Source organism: Pristis pectinata, chromosome 11 (genome assembly GCF_009764475.1).
Source record: "Pristis pectinata isolate sPriPec2 chromosome 11, sPriPec2.1.pri, whole genome shotgun sequence".
In the NCBI taxonomy this organism is placed as follows: Eukaryota; Metazoa; Chordata; class Chondrichthyes; order Rhinopristiformes; family Pristidae; genus Pristis; species Pristis pectinata.
The window spans coordinates 13154610-13179281 of record NC_067415.1 but is presented as its reverse complement, the minus strand read 5'-3'; the positions used below and the strand labels follow the sequence as shown (position 1 = coordinate 13179281).

General features: G+C 40.3%; 1 protein-coding gene across 2 annotated transcripts in view; it reads right to left on the bottom strand.

Annotated features, from left to right (window-relative positions):
- Positions 1–24201, bottom strand: part of slc9a7 (solute carrier family 9 member 7) — a 155613-nt gene extending 131412 nt beyond the window's left edge. The window contains exons 1-2 of one of the 2 annotated variants that reach the window (XM_052025891.1): positions 24139–24201; positions 15015–15357 (exon numbers count right to left, since the gene is read on the bottom strand). In XM_052025891.1, coding sequence (XP_051881851.1) covers positions 15015–15303 — 289 coding nt within the window. In that variant the 5' untranslated portion in view covers positions 15304–15357; positions 24139–24201. Of the gene's footprint in view, positions 1–15014; positions 15433–24138 lie in introns of those variants that run through there. The other variant, XM_052025892.1, reaches the window with a different exon arrangement.
- Positions 24202–24672: the final 471 nt, after the last annotated feature.

Genomic DNA, 24672 nt, shown 5'->3' with positions numbered 1-24672 from the left:
TGCATACTACACAGCAAAAAGTAGTTTAACTGAAATGGTTAATGCTCCACTTGAGCTTTAGCCAGACCTCCATCTAATCCCATCAGCATGATTTTACTTGCCTTGCTTCCCCTAAAATATATCCATGACATCCATATCAACCACACTATGACAAGATCTACATTCTAACCATTCTAGGTAAAACAGTTTCCCTTGGGTTATGCAATTCTGTTAATTCAATTGCTTTTGTTTTAAAAAACCGGACTATTGCCACAAAAAAAATTAATTTGTACATGTCATTTCACCAGAAGATGCTCGATACAAAACTTCTGGGTTGCTGAGGAAATACCTAAATTTAAACAATCTGCATACTTAACAGATGTGTCATGATCTGGCCCGACTTGAGAGATAACAAAAGTTGTACTATCTTGCCCTTTTGATTCAAAGCATTGTCAGACAATACACTCTAGCCTTATGGATTTGTATAAATGTTTTCCACTGTACTATTCATATATATGGGTGTGACTTTTAAGGCCAGCATTAAGCACCCATCCCTAACTGTCCTCCAGGAGACTGGCGACGAATGCAAATTTCTCTCCAACAGTGATTGGTTATGGATCCACAAATGATAGGAATCCTTTGTGGTTATTGCTCATGTGCCATTCATTTTTGTGAACAACTCTGGCAGCCTTGTTAATCACAGGGTAGGGCATACAAAGCAAGGTTTAGTTTCAGCCAAACATACAGCAAGCTGTGGTTACTGGTTCGTGTTTGAGAAAAGAACAGGAATCCCAGAAAATCTTTTCATCTAATTTTGGGGGCAGAGACCAACATTAAATCTTTTCCTTGCATCAAAATGTAGTTTGGAAACTTAACTCCAAGAAGTCAAAGGTCTCTCAGCCAAGCAATTAATGAACCTCAATGTTTAATTTGCATTTGTTATTTATGCCATGTAAACACTCTGATGTAGGTCTGTACTTTTTAGTTTTAAAAGCGATATCAGAAACCAAGTATGCAAAGATCTGTCAGTAACAAGTAGCTGTGGCCAGATCATTTTCACAATTAATTTCAGACAGAACTGCAGAAAGGGATAGATTTTGTAAAGAGGTACCCTTAACATCTTAAAGCAATAGTTTTCTGTAAGGAACTGAAAACTTTACAGAATCACAGAAGAAATAATGACTAGAAGGCAAAACTGCACAAAGGGAACTTCAAACTAGAGCAAATGTACAAACTGGAACCATTGTCAGCTTGCTGAACAGGTTTTCATGGCATAGAATAGAAAATTCTTTTATTTTAAACCTCATTGCTGTAAAACATTCACTCCTAAACCATGGTCCAAATAAGCAAACTGCTGCAGCCCACACGATGACAAATACATAACGTCTTTTGTGGTCACAAGGAAAGTCAGTACACGCACACACACCACTGCAAACGTGCTCTACTATGGCATAGAAGTCAAGAACTAATGCTCTAGAGAGCCCTTTGTTCTATGTTCCGTATCAAGTATAGAGCTGTACATATACACTGACAACACAAATAATTGTGGCATCACTGAATGCTGGGCAGGTACAGCCATTCTATTGTTACTTATTATTCCCATACATCAAACTTACTTTAGTTGGGACATTACTATTCAATTAAATCTGTAATATTACTTTTACCAAAAGCTATCCACAACATGGAGCATGAATACTTGTTCTGGATAGTTTCCCTATCTGTCAGAGGGGGAAGGTGCCAGGGGCTGGCCATAGAAATAGAACCTACATTTTTCAGTCTACCATTCTGCCATTAGCAATGCTTTACTGTGTACAGTAACAGAACCACAACAGATAGCAAGAACTCTTGGGGACTTTCTGCTACAAATAGTAACTCAAGAATTCTGTACTTAAGATACCATACTTCAAAAAGCAGTTGTCAAAGATCTTGATAGCATTCCAGCAAAGATACTCATTCCATTACCTTGGTTAAGTTGGTGGCACTCCTTCTTTGAGTCAGAAGTCTAAATTTAAGTCCTACTAAGTAAATACATTTCAGTGCAGCACTGAAGGACTGCATTCACCAAATGATGCCAACTTGCAGTCATGACATTAAGTAGAGACCCCCTTCCCCCCCCATCTTTTTGTACAATCCTGAGGAACATTTTGAAGATGACCAGAAGAATTCTTCCAGTTTGCTCGTCAATATTAATGTCTCAATCAATAGAGGCAGATTAACTGCTAAAAGGCTCACTTTTGATTATAGGCCCTTGTTGTGTGCATATTGACAGTTACCTATATTACAGCAGTGATATATTTAATAGCTATTTTTACAATGATTTCAAATGTAATTCAACAGCCGTGGTGCATTCTACAGACATGAAAAAGATGCTATATAAATGCCCTTTGACAACAAGGGAATTATTTAGTGTAAAACTTAAAAGAAATCATAATTTAACATGGTGGCTCAGTGATTTTGTGTAATTTACTGTATCCCTCAGATACAACACCAGTCACATTATTGTGCTCACTTCAGTTAACAATTTGGACAGAAAAGTATTGCCAGAAGCAATGTCAGAACAAAAGGTCCCTATAAAGCAATACTACGAATTTAAAAAATCCATCCTCCTTTCCAGTGATCTCTCACGCTGCCCCAGAATGGTATTCTCCTCTAACCATACAACCATCCAGATATCACACTTGTGCAGCTAGTAGACTGGGTTCAATCCTGACCACCAGTGATGATTGTGTGGAGTTCGCATGTTCTCCCTGTGACTACACTGGTTTCTTCAAGGTGCTCCCATTTCCTCTGACATCCCAAGGACATGTTCATTGGTAGGTTAATTGGCCATTGTAAACAGCCCTTACCATTTAAGTGAATGGTAGAATCTGGGGGGTGGGGGGGGAAAAAGGAAGCATGGACAGCCCTTGGTAGGAATGTGGGGAGAATAAGAGAGAATAAAGTGTGATAAAATGTAGAAATAGTTTAAATGAGTGCTTGATAGTCGACACTGACTTCATAGGCCGAAGGGCCTGCTTCCGTGCTATACAATTCCAGGGTATCTGTGCTGCTCCATTTCCTGGCCTCTTGAGTGTCCGATTTCAAGTGGACCACCAACAGTGTCTGTTCTTCCAATTGCCAAGGCCTAAACCTCTGGAATTCCCTCTCTGAATCACCACCATTTTCGCCAAACCTCTTCCCCCAATAACTTAGCATCATTTCCAACCCCCCCCCCCCCACTGGTAATGCTCCTGGGAGATTTATGCTACATTAACAGATACCTACAAATGGAAATGTTTAAAATCTCCCCCTCCAAGTGTTTAGTTCCATTAACTCTCAGATTTGTTCCTTCGTCTGTCCAGGTTCTGCACAGTTTCAGCGAAGCATCTGCATTCTGTGCAATATTTATGAGAGTCAAACAGCATCTTCGTTAAAACGTCCAGCCCTAGCCAGTCAAGAAACTGGATAGCTTTGAAGGTGTAGGTTTTCCAAGTTACTGGAAAATGACACCTGTACACTTACACATAGCGAAAAAAGGCTGGAGAACAGGGAAGTATGTTTCAAATGGCCTCCTGCATTTAAAAAGGTAAAGGGATGAATTTTACAAGGTAAAATTTAAATAGTCAAGGGATGAATAACTGAATGGTCCATCAAATACCCTGTTGCAATATCACAATATTAGTAGATAGTTTCCCCAGAATAATACCGTAAAAGCCTACAGAAATTCTTTACTAAAGCTTCCAATGTGCAATGGAGACCAAGGTTGTGGGACCATAGCTAAATCTCCGAAGTGATGGTTCAGCAAAGCTCATTGTTACACTTGAAGATAAAGAACATCAGGATACTGGCAATTTAAAGCTTGCTTCAGAGGCAAGTGTTTTTTTTTTGATCTCAGTAAGGGAATTGGTTGCTCTTTTAATCTGTTGAATTTCAATTTGTAGTATAAACATATAAATACTCCAGGGACCAAACAATAAAATCCAAAAAGGCTTTTTTGTGCATTTAAAATATCATTTACCAATGGTGACATGGTACAGTTAGATTAATTCAGCTGAAATGAGCTTAACCACAAGTTTAACTTTCTAGTTGTCTGCCTGTACATGACCAGAATTTTAAAGTGACAGATGTCACTTCTAGTGCTTTCCAGAAAATGGCTTAAATCATTAAACAAGTGATTTTTTCAACCAATTGAATATCATGGAGCATCTTAAAGATAATTTTAAGACAAGCTACAATTGGCTGTGTGCTAAAGGAAATGAGTGGAATTTCAAAAACTTCTTGAAGTGGCAACAATTGGAAGAAAATTGCTATATGCAACATTTACATCTGGTGAGTAGATAATTTTATGGTCCTTCCCACTGTCCTGAAAAATTGCACAAAACAAATGATCCCAAACTGGCAGAAACTCTACCCCTTGAATTGCATGACATCATGCTTTTAATAAAAAGGTCACTCAGAGCAGAGGTTCCAACATTGGAATGAAAGTCCCTCCTGTTTGTAAAAGTACACTTCCCATTATAAAATGCCAAAGTAGTCACAAGCTACTCCTTTTGAGGAACTGGGGCAGTTCTGGACATTCCCAGGGGTATTGCTTAAATTAATCTTTTTTTTTTCTGAACTTTCCAACCAAAAATCACCTCAATATTATTGAAACCTCTTGTACCTGTAACCTTTGTGATTGAACCACCATCACGTTATCCCGAGTGAGCACCATTTGACAGATTTTCCACATCAGAACTTCCATTTCACAGACCACCCGAGACTAGGAAATTGTGTCAAGAAGATCACCTGCAGACCTATTCTGGGTTAGAATGTCAGTGCCACATGGGTGCAGTGGCAACTGGACAGCTGAGACAGTGTTGGTACTCACCTTGCATTCTAACACAGGAACTTATTTTAAAAGGGGAAACCACAGTAAAGGGCTAAAATGCAGAGTAGGTACTATCAGAAATGAAAACATGCATTTATATAGCACCTTTCACATTCCAGAGCGTTCCCAGTCAATGTTGTACTTGATGGGATGGGATGCCTTTATTAGTCACAGACCTGCTCTTTGAATGCACAGTTCCTTTTGTCCATTCAAACTGCTAGGGAAAACAGGATTGGTCAACAGGCAGATTAAAAATACAAAGAAATGCAACCTTCTCTTTTCACCCTCAACCTGTCACAGTTCATGTTCATAAAATATTCTGAGTTGTACTCAAATGTACTTAAAAACAAACTAAGAACTCCAGGCAAAACAATTACCGTAGGGACTCCAGCAGTGAAGTTTTCTATATTCAGTGACCACCATCCTGGGAAGAAGACTGGGCGGCTGAGAAAGTGAGAGTGCACAATAATCTCTTGTTCCCAAGGGTATTGTTACAAGTGTAAATAATCTTCAATTAACAATATTTTTTTCTCTACGAACATTATAGCAAACCCAATTCAGACGTTTTCGAAAGTTATAGGAATTGTAACTTCCTGCATCATCTGTAAGCTTTGATAATTCTTTTTAGTTTGCTTCTTATTCCTGTTTTCTTTTCCCAAACCACACACATGAATTTCTTCTAAAACTGTAGTGGAGAATCAAAACACTTGGAGTTCCAGTTTCTATCAAATCAGTGTAATACTCATCTAATGCATTCCCTGCTGCACCAACCCTTCAACTCAATTGGTGGTTAACCTACACTAAGTAAAAGATCAGCAGAGACAATCCCAGCTTCCAAGAGAACCATGTCATTTGCTTTTGTAGATAAACAAGCCCAAGAGTAAATTTTATACAGGACTTCTGAAGCAGATTTATTCCTTCATTGGTGGCTCTTGCTCACCAATGGCATTATCCAAATGACAAAATCCATTTTAAAAGCTTTGCATATGTTCACACTTCCTGGTGTATAACAAGCGCTAACAACAACTCTTCTATCACAACATCTCAAAAGTAAGAGAGCTCCAGGACAGACAAGGTAAGTGGCATGTGAACTCAGAGCACAGAACATGGATCAACTGTGCACTAATGGAAATTGTCAGTCCTGGCTGAGAGAACCCAACATGAACCATGGATTTGATCATTTTAACAAAACTATCAACATTCTTCCACCAAATGAAAACTGGGAATCAAAACAAACAGACATTTAAAAATGGCACAATGAAAACTGTAAAATCAGCTCAAAATCTTAAGCAGTGCTTTGTTTTGAGGCTTTGCCCTCTCTAACAAGCTCAGGCACTTTTTTCCCCTCACTCCTATTACCCGGTTAAAAGGCAGCAATTCTTAGTCTGGGTTACAGCAGTATTGTTCATTCAGTCCAGTTTTTCAATCCAGTCTCCAACTGGTAATTGGTTTATTATTGTTACGTGTACGAAGGTACCCTGAAAAACTTTTGCATGCCATCCAAACACAAGTACATTGAGGTAGTGGAAAGGAAAAACACTAACAAAATGCAGTACGGTTAGGAAGCTGTGGGTGTGCCATGTTGGCACCGGAAGCATGGCGACACTTGCGGGCTGCCCCCAGAACACTCTACACAAAAGATGCATTTCACTGTGTGTTTCGATGTACATGTGACTGATAAAGATATCTTATTTAGTGTTACAGTTACAGAGAAAGTGCAGTGCAGGTAGAGAAATAAGGTGCAAGGGCCATGACACGGTAGTTTGAGCCTTTGTAAAATATGATATGTTTGCTTTCATTTTATTCAGATTAAATTCTCATTTTAAAGTCAAACAAGAGAAAATAGGTGCACAAATATGACCGAAGGTAGCAATTTTTGTTCATATTTGAATTTCAAACATCTTTAAAAAATCTGCTTTACTTGATCCTATTTGGAATCACTCAAGCAGAAATATTATTTAGCTACAGATGGGACAAGAAAGGTGAAGTTATTTTAAAAAATTATAAACTATTCATTATTATTAGATACTCACACAGATGCACATTCCTCAAGTGTGGACACACACACACACAATATTGTCATAATGGTCAAATTCACAACTCAAGATAATTGGGGCTTTCTGGGATTTTTAATATATACTGACACAATGGTTAAGTGAAAACTAATTAGTTATTGCTGATTAGAAAATCCCACAAATTGGGCAAAATACTTTTCTTAGGTGACATTAATACCTCTGAATTTATATCACAGGGTAATTTAATGAAGCAACGAAATTTGGCAGCCACCCATACACAGCAGTTGAGACCTGGTAGAATGAGATGATTTAAGAAGCATTCAAACATTGGGGCGTTGGCACAAGAAAAATCGACACCAGTGGAGAGGGATTAAAAACATGGGGATGATCAAAAATTGGAATAGCAGGGAGTTGTAGGCTGGAGATTATAGAGGAGGGAGATGTAAAGCCATAAAGGGATTTAAAAATCAAGAACACAATTTTAAAAATCAAGACACTGTTCCACAGGGAGACAAGTAGAACAAAAGCATCACTGTGTTGGATTTGTCTAGACAATTCCAACACAAAGGCTTAAATGGGGTTTTCAACAGATGAGCTGAGGGAGGGTGGAGATGGGTAGGAGGCTAGTGCTTATGATGATGGCAGAGAAAAAAAAAATCACTCCATGACCTCACCATTCCCTTCACCAATATACAAGTAGTTCTGCTATAACACTCATTTCCATTAGGCGAATTGGTTATAACATGATTGATGGATTAGGGAATACTACTTGCATGACTCGGACCACATTAGTTATAGCACAGTCGCAATCAGGAAAACCTGTTTAAATCTGTGCTTTGCAGGCAACTGCAGTTTGTTCTGTCATAACATGAATTTCTATAACATAGGGTTTTTTTTAGGAACCTAGCCATGGTGCTTTAGTAAAACTACCTGTAATCGTACAAGATTTCTACACTCCAACCTTCACACGATTTCCATCATCCCACCAGTGGTGGCTGTGCCTTCTGCAGCCTCGATGCACATTTGTATCCATTCCCTCACCTTCACTAAGCAGTTCTTTACAACCTACATCTTCAGTAGTGTTTGGTTATTTGTCCTAATACCTCATTGGGTTAAAATTTTAGAACACAGGACAGCACAGCAGAGGAACAAGCCCTTCAGCCCACCATATCTGCATTGACCACAATGCCAATCTAAACTAATCCCACCTGGTTTCAGTTGGTCTGTATCCCTCTTCCCTGTTTGTACATGTGCCTGTCCAAATGCCTCCTTAACTTCACTATCATATCTGCTTCTACCACGTCCCCCAGCAGCACATTCCAGGCACCTATTGCTCTGTGGGGGAATAAAAAAAAACTTGCCTTGTAAATCTCCTTTAAACTTTCCCCCTCTCACCTTAAACCGATGCCCTCAAGTCTTTGACATTTCCATCCTGAGAAAATACTCTATTTACCCTATGCCTTTCATAATTTTATACCCTGCTTTCAGATTGCTACTCTTCTGACACTCACAATCCAAATATGTCCAACTTCTACTTATTGTTAATACACTTGAATCTTGGCAACATCCTGCTGAACCTCTCCTACAGCCTCTCCAAACCCTCCACATCCTTCCGATAGTGTGACGACCAGAACTGCAAACAATACTCCAAACGTGGCCAACCAAAGTTTATACAGCTGCATGAAAAAAAAGCAGATGCTGGAGGAACTCAGCAGGCCAGGTAGCATCCATGGAGAAAAGTAGATGGTCAATGTTCAGGACCGAAGATAGGAAAAGGGGAAGCCCAATATATAGCAGGGGGCAGGGGGGGCAGGGAGCAATAATAGGTGGACAAAAGGGGGAGGCGAGGTGGGAGCAAGTTGGTAATTGGTAGATGCAGGTAAGAGATAGTTATGGGCAGATGTGGGGGAGGAGGGGAGAGCAGATCCACCAGGGGATGGGTCAAAAGATATGAGGTATGAAGGTAGGCGACTAGAGGAAAAAAAATTGGTGAGGAAAAGAGAGATAGGTGAGGAAAGGGAAGAAGAGAAGAGGCATGGTGTCGGGGTGTGGGGGGGTGGTTTGGTTTACTTAACGTGGGAGAATTCCAATGTTCATGCCATTAGGCTATAAGGTGACTTCCTGACTTTTATACTCAACGCCCCAATCGTTGAAGGCAAGTGAGCTGTCTACCTTCTTTACCACACTATCCACTTGCACGGCCCTTTCAGGGAGTTATGGGCTTGGACTCCAGGATCCCTCTGTATATCAATTCTCCCAAGGGTCCGGCCATTTACTGTATACTTTCCTCTTGCATTTGACCTCCCAAAATACATCACCTCACATTCATCCAGATTAAACTCAGTCTGTTATTTCTCCACCCAAGTTTCCAACTGATCTACATCCTTCTGTATCCTTCTGACAGCCTTCTTCACTATCCACAGCTCTGCCAGTTTTTGTGTAGTCTGCAAACTGGCTACTCAGACCACCCGCATTTTCACCCAGGTCATTTACATATGTCACAAACAAGAGGACCCAGCACTGACCCTTGGGGAACACCAATGGTCAAAGACATCCAGTCAGAGAAACACCCGTCCACCACGACCCTCTGTCATCTATAACCAAGCTAATTTTGTATCCAACTTAGCAACTCACCATGGATCCTGTGCGACTTAATCTGGACCAGCCTATCATAAGGGACCTTGCCAAATGGTTTATTGAAGTTTACGTAGACAACATCCACTTCCCTACCCGCAATCACTTCCACAAAAAAAAACTCAAATTTGTAAGACAGGACCTCCCCTGCACAAAGCCATGCTAACTTTCCCCAAGATGTTCATGCTTTTCCAAATGCAAGTTCTCTCTTTGAGAATCTTCTCCAATAATTTCCCCACCACTAAACAAAGGGACAATGTTGGCTATTCTCCAGTCTTCTGGGACCTCACCTGTGGCTTAAGGGCAAAAAGATTTCTGTCAAGCCTCCAGCGATCTCCTCCCTTGACTCTCTCAGTATCCTGGGATGGATTTCATCAGGCCCCAGGGACATATCCACCTTAATGTTGTTCCAAGACATTCAACACCTCCTCCTCCTCCTCAATATTGACATGCCCTGGAATATCAACACGTCCCTCCCTAACCTCACCATCGCCCATGTCCTTCTCCATGTTTACAAATGCAAAGTACTCATTAAGGACCACTTCCTCTGTCTCCACGCACAAATTCCCCCCACTATCCTCAAGTGGGCCAACCTTATTCTAGCTACTCTCTTGCTCCTCATATGTGTATATTTTGTCTGGCAAACAAACTCCATGAATCATTTTACTACATTAAAGCGGCTTAAAGTTGTTGCCATTACTTTGCCAAGAATCAACTCATTTTTCAGGTTCTTCAAGATCATCCCAAAGCGTGCATTAAGAAAATGATTTTCTGAAGTAATTTCTGGAAGTTTTCATGACTGACAGCAAGAATATTGATCTACATACATTTATGAAAAACCTGCAAAACAACCTGCTAGATCCAGGTTCCTTTAATGTTAACAGATACAACATCTGACGATGGATTATTGTCCTGAAATATTAACTTGGTATCTCTCTGCACAAATTCTACCTGGTTTGCTGTATATTTCCAACATGTTCTGTGTTTTATTTCATATATAGCTTCTTCCCCTCCACTTTCAACAGATGTCAGGTATCTGTAAGGGTCAGATTCACACATTTCACCTCCTCTACTTTGTTCCTTTAAACCCCAGCGCTGGTAAACACCCCTGTCTATTACACACCAAGCTCCTCTGCTGATTTGAAAATTTACTCCATATGGTTATACACTAATTTTTCAAAAATAGCAATGGTTTGAGCAAAGAGCCACTTTTACCCGCAGTAACACCACTATCCATTCCCCTTATCCACCTCTAGAAAATACTACCATCTATCTCACTTACCCCTCCCCGCTCCAATCCCCAGTTCACACTACTGTCTACCCCCCTCCCTCCACTGGGTAACGCCATCATCAATCTCCCTCCACGCCTGAGAAGCATCACTGTCTACCTTCATCCAGTTTGGCTGAACTAGGATTTCACAACTATAGTTTCCAAAAGCTTCCTGTCACCCAGGTTAAACTAGCTGACCACTGTCTACTAGATTTGCCTTGCACACTTTGCTGAACAAGGGCATTACATTTGCTTTTCACCACTATTCTGGCAGCACATCCAGGAAAGACTGAAAGATTATATCAAACCCTATACCAAACTCCACATTCACTTCCTTCAACAACTAGCAATACCCAAGTGTAGGATCTTTAACAATGGCAAATCATATTAAAGCATATCAGACAAAAACAGACTCCAAGCCAGAGGAAATACTTGGGTGGGTAGGTTAAAGAATTTCTTATCAGAAAGGGAGAAATGAGCAATGCAACAAATTTGTTAAAATTGAATTGTAAATCAATGTACTGTACAAGCTACACCACGCTTCTCTGCTGAATCAGAGTAACTTTTATTCCAAACAAAAAAAAAACAACTCTCAGCAGGTCAATTTATTTCACAGGACTATGTGGAAGTCAATGAGTGGCAGACCACAGGCAGATCAACTAAATCCAAACAAACCTCATTTCCAGAGTGCCAACAGAAGACTATTCCTTTTTAAATGCAACATTTCTTATTCCTTTCTTCTGCACTTGGCCTTTATAGATACAAAACAATATTAAATACAATTTCAAAAATTTCAATTCCACACATTTCTAACTTGTTAATTCTGTCACCTGACCCACATAAAACTACCATTTGAAGTACGCAGAATAATTCAAATTTGCAAAGACTTAGATTTGTTTTTAAAATAAAAAAAGGTATATTGCTTATACCCTTATTTTACAACATTAAAGCTTTGAACATAGCACATTTTCTCTGAGAGCATTGGGACCTCTTGAAATTGGTTACCAAAATTATTCTTTTTTTGAAAAAGACATACTGCCACCTCCAACTCAATGTGAGTAATGCCAGAGAAACACATGAAGTAGCTCTCCCACTTTCCTGGAAGAAAGTAGGAGAGAAGAGAAAATAGGACCATTACACCCAAATAGAATCACCTCTACATGGCATTATTTCCCAGACAACTCAAAGTGCAGTGACAGACAAAAATGGCATTAAATCATTAACCAATCAAGAGCCAGGGTATAATAAGGTGCATATCTACTCCCAATTCTTGAAATACAAATAATTATAAAGATAAAACTAAAAAAAAATGCACTCCTTGGGAAGATAAGGCAACTTTTAAGTGTAAAAGAAATAAATGCCTTTCAAAAATCAATAGAAGTTCTGGTATAATGACAATATATTGTTTCCAGCTGAACAATTGCTTAGTCTGTTTGCTGCAGAGGTACATCACATGCACCTGTTATGCAGTTGCACACAGGAGCAGCACATCCTTTGAGATTACATAGTACAACTTTTAGTGGAACAGGAATGCAAAGCTGGCCTGTGGCCCAATTTTTAATCGTTCAAAATATGTATGCATCCCAACTCACAAGGAAGATGACATTCTGTACAAATTTATCACTTCAAATATACATTTAAAAATATTATCAAAGAATGGAATGCTGGTGTTATGAGCCAGGTTGCTATTTGGTGAATGGCCCTTTAAGGCACCTGGATAGTAGAGTAGTAGAGTGTGAGTGTCATCAAGACAGCAAGAAGATTACAACATGCTGACGGTTTTGCTAAGTGAGTCAGTGAGTTGAGGGGGGGGGGGGGGGAAGAGAGAGAGCGAGAGAGCGAGAGAGCGAGAGAGACAGACAGACACTGACTGCTGGTCCCCGTAACAATGGATGAAGAACAATAGCTGTGTCTGTCACTACAATCCACGTATGGATTTCTGGAGCAAACAAGTGGAGTCCATTTTGTCATTAACCTGTAGTGGGAAACAGGTATTTCTGTGGGCAGCCACGTATCGAATGCCTTCAGGGTGGCAGATACTTCGAAACGAAGGAATGGAGATCATCAGTGATTGAGGTGTTGTATGGGTTCCATCGTGGAACATGTGGATTTTGTAATTTCTCACTACATTTTCTCTTCAGTCAACAGTGGTTTTGCAAAAGCCTTTGCTCACATTTCACCTTATGACTTGCTGAACTGAACTTTGAGAACTATTCCTAGACTTGGGGTTTGGGAATTTGCCACATACACACTGAGTTTAGTTTTGGGGTTAATGCTTAATATCTAACTTTTTACTTTTCTTATTATCATAAGTAGTTATTAATTAAATAGTTTCCAACATTTATACATTACTTGGTGTGTTTCTATTGTTGCTGGTCTGTAACACTGGGATTTTTATGGTACGGAAAGGGGTCACTGAACCCATCACTTGCTGACACTCTGGAAGTACCGTCCCAATCTAGATCTGCTGCAAGAGCAAATGTGCCTTGATCCAAAGTGCCTCATTTTATTCAAATTCTAGCTTAGTTGAACTCATATTCTCAAGTTATCCTTTCACTCCACCAACTGCATCTTACAAATATAGATTAACTTTATGTCTACCCGTTGCCCCCCACCAACCTCCCCAGAAATCAATCAACATTGGCAACCAAGAAAACTATCTTCACAACATGATTCAGTCAGGATTTGAGGCATGGTGATGGGGTGGGTGTGGGGACCAGAGGTGGCAGATCAGAAACATAGTCCAAATAAAATACTCATATTTAGAGTGCCACATTGCACTTGAAGATCTCAAAACATTTCACACATTAACAGTGTATTCCAAAAAATTCTAATTCAATATGTGAGAAAGCATTGCAACTTATGAGACAAGTAGCCTGTCCATCTACTTTATTTGTAGTTAAGATTGTGGAGGCACATCGGCCATGAAATTGGGATAATTTTCCGAGGTTTTTTTTAAAATGTACTGTCATTAAATCTTTCAGCTCTACCTGAACAAGTTCAGATGATTTTGGTTTAACCTGTCACCTGAAAAAAAAACCCATCTCAGACAATACACTCCTTATATACAGCAGTCTAGCCTCCAAGATCAAGTTCTGGATTCCCAGCCCACAATTCACTGAACCAAAAGAATGTTACCAATTGCACTTAATGCAATCCCCTCCTGAGGATTTCTGCTTGAAAGGTGTACCCACCTTTTCCCCTTCAGTACTGGGGACTCTGCTGTTACTACTAGGATTTTCTTTGGTACTGTATTTTAAATCAACAGGAGGGACTGAAGTCACGGAATATACATTTTGCAATTCCTACTCTCTCTGCTTTGTTCCAATATGCTGCAAGACCAGAATTTTTTTTCACGTATTAACTCAGTGTTGCTTATCCAGTCTAATATTCCAACATAACACCGTTATTTTCCCCCCTTCAGGCAGAATGGCATTCCTGTCAATGCAAGCTCTAGGTCGATTTAGTATAAGACATTCAAAACAGAAATTGCTGGAAATACTCAGCAGCTGATCTACTGACTATTTCCAGCATTTTCTGTTTCACACTTGACATCCCAGCATCTGCGATTCAATTTTATTTTCGACTACTACTACATTGGCCTCTTTCAATCAACCAGAAGTAGCGTTGTATTTCACAAGTGATGCCAATATACGGGAACCACCAGACATAAAAAAAACAAGAATTTCCATAAAGTTCGGGTGTTCTAAATCCGCCATAGGTTGGGTTTTACCTTTTTTTTGCTGCAAACATTAACAAATGCAATTAATGCGACAATGCGGGCTAGCAAGTAAGGATGTGACCCCACATTGCATCAATTTATTTCCAAAAAAACGCTTTATTAATAAACAAAGGAGGAGGACCACATTTTCAGTGGCTTTGGGCAACTATGATGCAGTTGCAGCAGTCGGGCGATCTTTAACAGGGAACGTGGACCCGGCGAGGCACGCGTGGATGATTGACGTTTGCCAGCTGACGAATCAGAGCGACGGCCGAGACCAAACCGACCAATCAGGGCCCATGGAAACCATGCAGCACCAAGACCCTCAGCCAAGGTTAGGTTTTAGACTCAGTTTCAGTCTAATTCACACACAAAAATAGATTAAAATGGCAACATGACATTAGGAGCAGCAACCAAATGGATACAGTTGAAATTTAATACGTGATTTTTTTTGCAACTGTATTGTTGCAATATTTATACAACCACAATGGGGCCATGTTGCAAATACTAAGACTGTTACAATGATTCATTATTTTGTGTCCTTACCATATATCATCGCCAAGCCAGTCTCATGGAGGAAACGAAAGCGGCGGTGTTTGAACAGCCATATGGTGAGGATGGTGAGTGTAAGCAATAGAATGAAAAGCAGGAGGTTAGCGCTGTCTTGCCGGTGGCTTTCTTCCGCCTCTTTCTCGGTGGTGATCTCCTCCATGGCGCTGTCTGCCCCGCATCGCCAGACCAAGACGCCCAACAGCCAGAGGACGACGAGCAGCGGCTTCTTGGTGCCGAGGATCTGACACCCCGAATCGTGGCTGCTGCACCTTGCGAGCTCCATTGCTTCCCGAGCCGGTCTGTATGTGTAACCTCTGGGATTCAGACAGTGTCAAAACTGCGTAGGATCGGAGAGAAGGGGCGGGGAAAGCAAGCAGGAGAAACCATTTAGCACAAACCCCGCCTCACACTTAAAAAGGAAATGCTTATCCTGATTTATATTTATTTACCTAACGTGCAGTATCTTTATCACATCGTTTACTGAATTTTGCAGTCCACTGTGATTTAACTGATTTTACACTTCTGTACACTATTACAAAGACTCCAAATGGTAATTGCTTCTTGCTGATGTAATTTTTTAATTCTTCGAGGGCAAATCTCTACTCACTGTGCTATCAGCAATCCTGGAGTCCTTTGTTCTTTGGACCTTCTCTGCAACTTAAAACATACTTGTTTTCTAACTTCTCCCAGTTCTCCATTGATGCTGCCTAACCTGCTGATTATTTACAGGGTTTTCTGCTTTTATTAAATCCTAGAGTTTAGTAGTTATTTGAAACTTCAGTAGTAGTTTGAAACTCGTTTTAAGCTAAATTTCAGGTACTGGAAATTTTAAATTGAAAATGGAAAGTAGGGGGTTCAGGCAGCATCTCTGGAGAGAGCAGCAGAATTGGAGTTTCAAGTTCATGGCCTTTCATCAAAAAAATGTTTTAACATAGAACAGTACAGCACAGGAACAGGCCCTTTGGCCCATGATGTTGTGCTAAACTAATTAAACCAGGAATTAAATGTCTAACTAAACTCATCCCTTCTACTGACACAATGTCCGTATTCCTCCATTCTCTGCACACATGCCTACCTAAGAGCCTCTTAAACACCTCTATTGTGTCAGCCTCCACCACACACACCCCTGGCAGTGCATTTCTAGGCACCCACCATTCTCTGTGGGGGGAAAAACTTGCCCCGCACATCTCCTTTGAACTCACCCCCTCTCATCTTAAATGCATGCCCTCCAGTATTAGACATTTCAAACCCGGGATAAAGGTATCAGCTGTCTACTCTATCTGTGCCTCTCATAATCTTATAAACTTCCATCAGGTCTCCCCTCACCCTCCACCGCTCCAGAGAGAACAACCCATGTCTGTCCAGCGTAGCACATGCCCTCTAATCCAGGATGTATCCTGGTAAACTTCTTCTGCACCCTCTCCAAAGTCTCCACATCCTTCCGAATGTGGGGTGACCAGAATTGAATGCAATACTCCAGATGCGGCATAACCGGAGTTTTAACTATAATATGTAAAAATCCATTTCCAGAACTTGCCTTCAATATAGATTAAGACACTACATGACCATTTGCAGGCAAAAATTGAGAGAAAATAAATATTGGAATGATTCTAAAACTGAGGTCGGTTTAAAATAGTGGTGAGAAAATGATGATATGGGGAATTCTGATATGCATGGACTATAGTGGTAGGAGGTAGGGTAGGGTAGGGTAGGGTGGGGTGGGTGGGATGAAAAATGACAGGGTTGCTGTTTTTGAAGGTCTGTTGGATAAGAGGAGGTCATAGAAATATGGAGGGTGTTCAATGTGTTTCTAACCGAGGCTAAGACTTTTAAACTTGGACTCAACAGAACAGAAGGGGAAAAATGTATGTTGGAAATATCAAAGAGACTGGAATTACTGAATTACTGAAACAGTTGAATCTGGTGCTGAGTCTTGAAGACTGCTGTGCCAAGTCAGAAAATGAGTTGTTCTGTGTGCTTTATTTAGACAACGTAGGACCAAAGACAGAAAGGTCAGAGTTGGATGGAGAGTTAAAGTGACAGGGAACAGGAAGCTCAGTCCCCTTGCTGACTGGAGTAGAGTTGTTTGAAGAGGTGACAAATGTGGCAAATAGCAGAAAATGCAGGGGACATGTTTTTGCAAGAATATTGGAAAAGTTTGGGATTAGACTAAAAACAAGTTAGGAAAGTAGGAATTAAGCACAATTAAGATTGGAAATAGGAAAGAACATTCTACAGATCTTTGGGAGGGGAAAGCTGCAAATTAGAACATAATGCTTTTAACACGAGGATGTCCTAGAGTTTAAATGTAACTGGCATGGGAGATACTGCCTCAGCATTATTGTTTTTGTTTCAATGACTCAGAGAGAAAGACTTGCCTTGTTAATGCCTTTCATTCCCTGTCTCAAGGCATTTTGGAATTACCAAATGTTGATTTTCAGCCAAATGGAGCAAACAGTTTGAACCCAGCAAGGTACCTGTAATTAACTGTTTACACTTCTAATGTGAGTGATATAGAACATAGAACACTACAGCACACTACAGGCCCTTCGGCCCACAATGTTGTGCCGACATTTTATCCTGCTCTAAGATCTATCTAACCATTCCCTTCCACATAGCCCCGCATCTCTCTATCATTCATGTGTCTATCTAAGAGTCTCTTAAATGTCCCTAATGTATCTGCCCCCACAACCTCTGCAGGCAGTGTGTTCCACACAGCCACCACTCTGTGTAAAAAAAACTTACCCTTGACATCCCCTTTAATACCTTCCTCCACTCACCTTAAAATTATATCCCCTCGTGTTAGCTATCGTCACCCTGGGAAAAAGTCTCTGACTGTCCACTCAATCTATGCCTCTTATCATCTTGTACACCTCCATCAAGTCACCTCTCATCCTCCTTCTCTCCAAAGAGAAAAGCCCAAGCTCGCTCAACCTATCCTCATAAGACATGCTCTCCAATCCAGGCAACATCCTGGTAAATCTCTACTTCACCCTCTCTAAAGCTTCCACATCCTTATTATAATGAGGTGACCAAAACTGAACACAATACTCCAAGTGTGGTCTGACCAGAGTTCTATCGAGCTGCAACATCACCTCACGGCTCTTGAACTCAATATCCCGATTAATGAAGGCCAACACTCCATATGCCTTCTTAACAACTCTATCGACCTGCGTAGCAACCTTGCAGGGTCTATGGACATGGACCCCAAGAACCCTCTGTTCCTCCACACTGCTAAGAATCCTGCCATTAACCTTGTATTCTACCTTTGAATTTGATCTCCTGAAGTGTATCACTTCACACTTATCCGGGTTGAACTCCATCTGCCATTTCTCAGCCCAGCTCTGCATTCTATCAATATCATGTTGTAATCTACAGCAACGTTCTACACTATCCACAACACCACCAACCTTTGTATCATCAGCAAACTTACTAACCCACCCTTCCACATCCTCATCCAAGTCATTTATAAAAATCACAAAGAGCAGGGGTCCCGGAACAGATCCCTGCGGAACACCACTGGTCACCGACCTCCAGTCAGAATATGCTCCATCTGCAACCACCCTCTGTCTTCTGTGGGCGAGCCAATTCTGAATCCACACAGCCAAGTTTCCCTGGATCCCAGGCCTCCTGACTTTCTGAATGAGCCTTCCATGAGGAACCTTATCAAATGCCTTACTAAAATCCATGTACATCACATCCACTGCTCTACCTTCATCAATGTGCTTTGTGTCACATCCTCAAAGAATTCAATCAAGCTCATGAGGCATGACCTGCCCCTCACAAAGCCATGCTGACTGTCCCTAATCAGCCTATGCTTCTCTAAATGCCCATAGATCCTGTTTCTAAGAATCTTCTCCAGTAATTTGCCCACCACTGAAGTAAGACTCATTGGTCTGTAATTCCCAGGGTTATCCCTACTCCCTTTCTTAAACAAAGGAACAACATTTGCCACCTTCCGATCATCTGGCACTACTCCTGTGACCAGTGAGGACGCAAAGATCATCGTCAAAGGCACAGCAATCTCTTCCCTAGCTTCCCATAATAACCTTGGATATATCCCATATGGCCCTGGTGATTTATCTATCCTAATGTTTTTCAATAGTTCCAGCACATCCTCTTTCCTCACATCGACATGCCCCAGCATATCAGTCTGTCGTACGCCATCCTCACAAACGTCAAGGTCTCTCTTTCTGGTGAATACTAAAGCAAAGTATTCATTAAGGACCTCCCCTACCTCTTCCGACTCCAGGCACATGTTTCCTCTTTTATCTCTGATTGGTCCTACCCTCATTCTAGTCACCTTCCTATTCTTCACATACGTGTAGAATGCCTTAGGGTTTTCCTTGATCCTACTCGCCAAGGACTTCTCATGCCTCCTTCCAGCTCTCCTATGTCCATTCTTAATCTCCCTCCTGGCTACCTTGTAATTCTCCAGAGCCCTGTCTGATCCATGCTTTCTAAACCTCAGGTATGCTTCTTTCTTCCTCTTGACGAGATATTCTACACCTCATGTCAACCACGGTTCCTTCACTCTACCATCCTTACCCTGCCTCAATGGCACAAACCTATCCAGAGCCCCATGCAAGTGTTACTTAAACAACCTCCACATTTTCACTGTGCACTTCCCCAAGAACATCTGTTCCCAATTTACGGTCCCAGGTTCCTGCCTAAAAGCATCATAATTCCCCCTCCCCCAGTTAAATACTTTCCAATATTGTCTACTCCTATCTTTCTCCAAGGCTATGGTAAAGGTCAGTGAGTTATGGTCACTATCTCCAAAATGCTCTCCCACCATGAGATCTGAAACCTGATCAGGCTCATTGCTTGGTACCAGGTCCAGTATGGCCTCTCTAGTCGACCTGTCCACATACTGTGTCAGGAATCCTTCCTGTACACACCAAACACACTCAGTCCCATCTATCCCCTTTACACGAAGGAGGTGCCAATCAATATTCGGGAAGTTGAAATCACCCATGACAACAACCCTGTTATTTTTGCACCTCTCCAAAATCTGCCTCCCAATCTGCTCCTCAGCATCTCTGCTGCTATTGGGGGTCTGTAGAATACTCCCAATAGAGTGATCTCTCTCTTCCTGTTTCTGACTTCCACCCACACTGACTCAGTGGACGATTCCTCCAGGACATCCTCCCTTTCTACAGCTGTGACACTGTCCCTGATCAGCAAAGCCACTCCCCCATCTCTTTTAGCTCCGTCCCTGTCCCTTTTGAAATATCTAAACCCCGGAATATCCAGCAGCCATTCCTGCCCTTGCAACAGCCAAGTCTCTGTAACGGCCACCACGTCATAGTTCCACGTACTTACCCTAATTTTCAGATTTAGGTGTACTGTACAGATAATTATTGATAATAAAAAAGAAATAGGAGGCAAAAAAGTCAATGAATACAAAACATTGATCATAGTAAAATATGAATTTACTATAAAAAGGGGGAAAGTTGGGTGACATGAAAGATGTGATGGATTTTTTAAAATGTAATTGTTCACAAGATATGTACATTGCTGACAATATTGACATTTATTTTTCATCCCTTAGCGCCCTTAATCTGTAGAAGTTACAGTCAACCTCATTGGTGAGTCTGATATCAGATATAGGCCAGACTAGGAATATGTGGCACATTTCCTTCACTGAATGACATCATTAGGCCCAGATACAACAATTTGGTAGTTTCAAGGCCACCATTAAGATAATTGTCATTAATCTGAGATTTAATTACTCCAATTTAAATTCCCCGGTTGCCATGGTAGGATACAAATGGAGATAAGAAGGAATTGCTTTTCCCAGAGGGTAGTGAAACTGTGGAATTCTCTGCCCAGGGAAGCAGTAGAGGCTCATTTAATATAGTTAAGACACAGTTTGATAGATTTTTGCATAGTAAGGGAATTAAAGGTTATGGGGAAAGGGCAGGTAGATGGAGCTGAGTCCACGGCCAGATCAGCCATGATCTTATTGAATGGTGGAGCAGGCTCGATGGGCCTACTTCTGCTCCTATTGCTTGTGTTCATGTCTCTGTATCAATGGATTACAACTCTGACTACTAGCCCAGTAACTTAACCACTACACTACTGGTCATTTGCTGTGTTGTTTAAAAATATGATGGTGTAGGAAAACAATTGTAGAAAAAATTTGTGGCTACTGATTGTAAGGTTTAAAATGAGGGGATGTAAGTAGAAGACACAACAGAGAGCAAATAAAGCTGCCATTTGTATGGTTGCTTCATACTCTTGAGATGTTCTAGAGTGTTGTTGTTGTGATGTAGGAAATGCAGCTGCCAAATTGGACACAGCAAACTCCCACAGACAACTATATGAGAAGACCAGATAGTCCAGGGTGTTTTGAGATGTTGATTGAGGGCTGAATTCCAATAAAGCATTGGCCTTCATTGAGAAAGTAACAAGCAATCTGACATATTCACCGAAGACCAGAAAGGGACGAAGTTTAATATCTCACCCAAAAGACAATACATCTGACACTACAGCTTTCCCTCTGTTCTGCACCAATTGAGCGAAAGCCTAAAAACAGTTGTGCTCGAGTTTCTGAAATGGGTCATTAATTTGCAACCTTCTGATTCACAGACTTGTGGCTAGTGATTCATGGGACAGCTGTCACCAGTTTGAAAGGAACTTTCAAGCCCAGATCAGACCAATCAGGCATCCCTGTCTTCATTGCAACCCTATAAACTTGACGTCATGGTCCTACTTAAGAACAAATGACGAACATTTGTTAAGAACAAATTAAGAACAATGGCCAAAGTGAGAGAATACAACTGAGCCATGGCTAATGCACAGAAGTTTTTGATAAACTGCAAGTGAGATTTTTTTTTAAAAGAAACAGATAGGATTGTGAGGCTAGTGGATGCACTACAAGAGTAGGTGATCAAATTAGGCACCATACCAACACTTATCGGTTACAAAGGAAACAGGAGTGCTAGACGTGGCAACAGAATGGGCACATTATAATGGGGGTGGGGGGAACATGAGATTAGGAATACTGCTTGAGTTAAGGATAATCACCATATTTCCACATTATAACTTTATTTAAAAAATAGGTAATTATTGGGAGAAAGAATGTATATATATTAGAAAACTGCTTATCTTTCACATAAAACACAAAATGAAATTGAGGACATGCAAAGGATATAGAATCTGATATCTGAGCCAAGACACCATAAAAGCATGGCTATATTCTGAGGGTTCATTCAATGGTATCTAAAATAGTCAGTCTGTACTCTTTCTGAGCACAGTCAATGGTTGGAATTCACCTTCCAGAATTCACCACTGGTAAATAATTATGACAAAGCTTATGTTGGAACTAATCACAGTTGTAGTTGCAAGGATGGGACTTTCCTAAAATACCCCACTGAAACTAGTCTGAAACTCGCAGAAGGAAGTTTTCAGGTAAATTGAGGAGGCTTAGTATGTGATCTTATTTGTGTCTTAAGCACTATATTATTTCAGTTCCCTTAAATTTATATTTTCTTTATTTTACAAAATTAGAATGGTATGTTGTATTTGTTAAGACAGTGATTGAACAATTGTCCATCATTACACTCAATTATCAACATCTTTAAACCTCCTGGAGTACATTACGGAGGCCAATTTTAAGTGGCTTTCTGATATGAATTCAGTCCATATTAATCAATTATTTCTGTCCGTGTCTTGTTGCCAGAACATACCTATATTGATTTCATTTATTTCAAAGGATCTACTTTCTAATACCAATGAGAGATGGAAGCTGGAAGTTACCCTATCATTCTAATTTGATTATTTAAAAATTGATTTAAAAGCAAATTAAATCTCAATGAGGGAACAAGATGGAGGAGAAAATGGGAGCAGCATGCCACAGAGGGCTGTGGAGGCCAAGTCATTGGGTATATTTAAAGCAGAGGTTGATAGGTTCTTGATTAGTAAGGGCATCAAAGGTTACGGGGAGAAGGCAGGAGAATGGGGTTGAGAGGGAAAAATAGATCAGCCATGACAAATGGCGGAGCAGACTCGATGGGCCGAATGGCCTAATTCTGCTCCTGCGTCTTATGGTCTGACTAGTTAATGGGGTAGGGATGTAGGAATAGGAAGAATAGTAAGAGGATCTCTCATCTCTTGTGGGGTAAATGAGAGTTCAGGTGTCTCAATAAAATTTTTTGTTGACTTACTGAAAGATGCATATATTAACTCAATATTTAAATATGCTCTGAAATAAAACATTGCATATCAACTAATATCCCTCTATAAGTTTAAAATAGATACAATTTTGACCTAAAGTTTATATAATAAAACTCCCACCACAGGAAAGTTAAAAAAAAATACAGACCTCTTTCAATGAACAAGTTCTCAAATGCACAAATGCAAGGCAACATTTCTTTCACAATAAATGCACCAGCTGAATAACAATCGATACAGATTACTTCCTCTAAGAAACTGCAAACTAAGGGCTTGTATAGGAACCACCCAGAGGGACTCCCTAAATCTCAGTCATGGTGAACATGAATAATTACGAGATTCTCATTTGGTCCTCTATTGTGTCAGGGAAAGAAATTTGTTGTCTTTTCTTGCCAGGCTTGTATGTGAATCCAGGCTCTATTTGTTCTCTGAGATGATTCAGCAAGCAATTGCTCTTTGTACTAAACCATTAGTTTAAAAACAGCAACTCACCATCACCTTGTTAAGTGAAGTTTGGTATATGCAATAAATGCTGACCTTTCCAATGATGCCTCATCCTAGGAATGAATAAAATTCACTTCAAAAGGTCCCCAAGCACTTTACAGCCATTTGAAGTACTTTTGAAGTAGGAAATGTGACTGTCAATTTGCATGCTTCCACAAACAGCAAATGAGAATTTAAAAAATCTGTTCATGAGGTGAAAAAGGATTAAAATTTTTTCTCTCCCAGCTACACTGCAAGGTATAGCATGTCATCTTTAATTGGCAAACTAGCCAGGATCCACCAATTATCTTTTAATATCAAATTATATAATAAAACTCCCACCTCAGGAAAATTGACAATGTAGCATAGAAACATAGAAAAACCTACAGCACAATTCAGGCCCTTCGGCCAAGGCATGACAAACAACTGTTTATGTTACTGTTCACATCAAACTCACCAATGATTTTGGACTCCTTATTAATGAAGGATATACATGGCAGCTTTCATATTTTAATCTGAGATACCTGGGATGGAAGAGTGTGAGAGGGGAGAGTTAAGAATAGACTCTCTCCCAAGAATCACTTAAACTCTATTATTCTTTTATTGTTCCATGATAAACTCTATTATTCTTTTCTTGACCCCTTAATGTCTTCATCGCTTCTTGAAAATTCTTACCATGACCAATTCTTGTAACTGTACTGGAACTGACACAATTAATTCTTGTTTTTTGTTATACTTCTGATTATTTGGTTTTTACCTGAACAGCTTTAGTTTGAAGGTTGGTGACATTAAGGATAGGCAAGGGAGTGATAGGAAACTAGTGCAATAGTCAACAAGAAGAACTGAAGTAATGAATAATTCTTAATCTTATAGCATATCATTGAATTTTAATAAAAGCTTCAGTTCATAAGGCAGTGATTTTACTTAAGAGATTGGCTGAAGAGATCTTTTTAAATTAGTGACAGAAGGGATTTTTGGTCAAATTACCAGG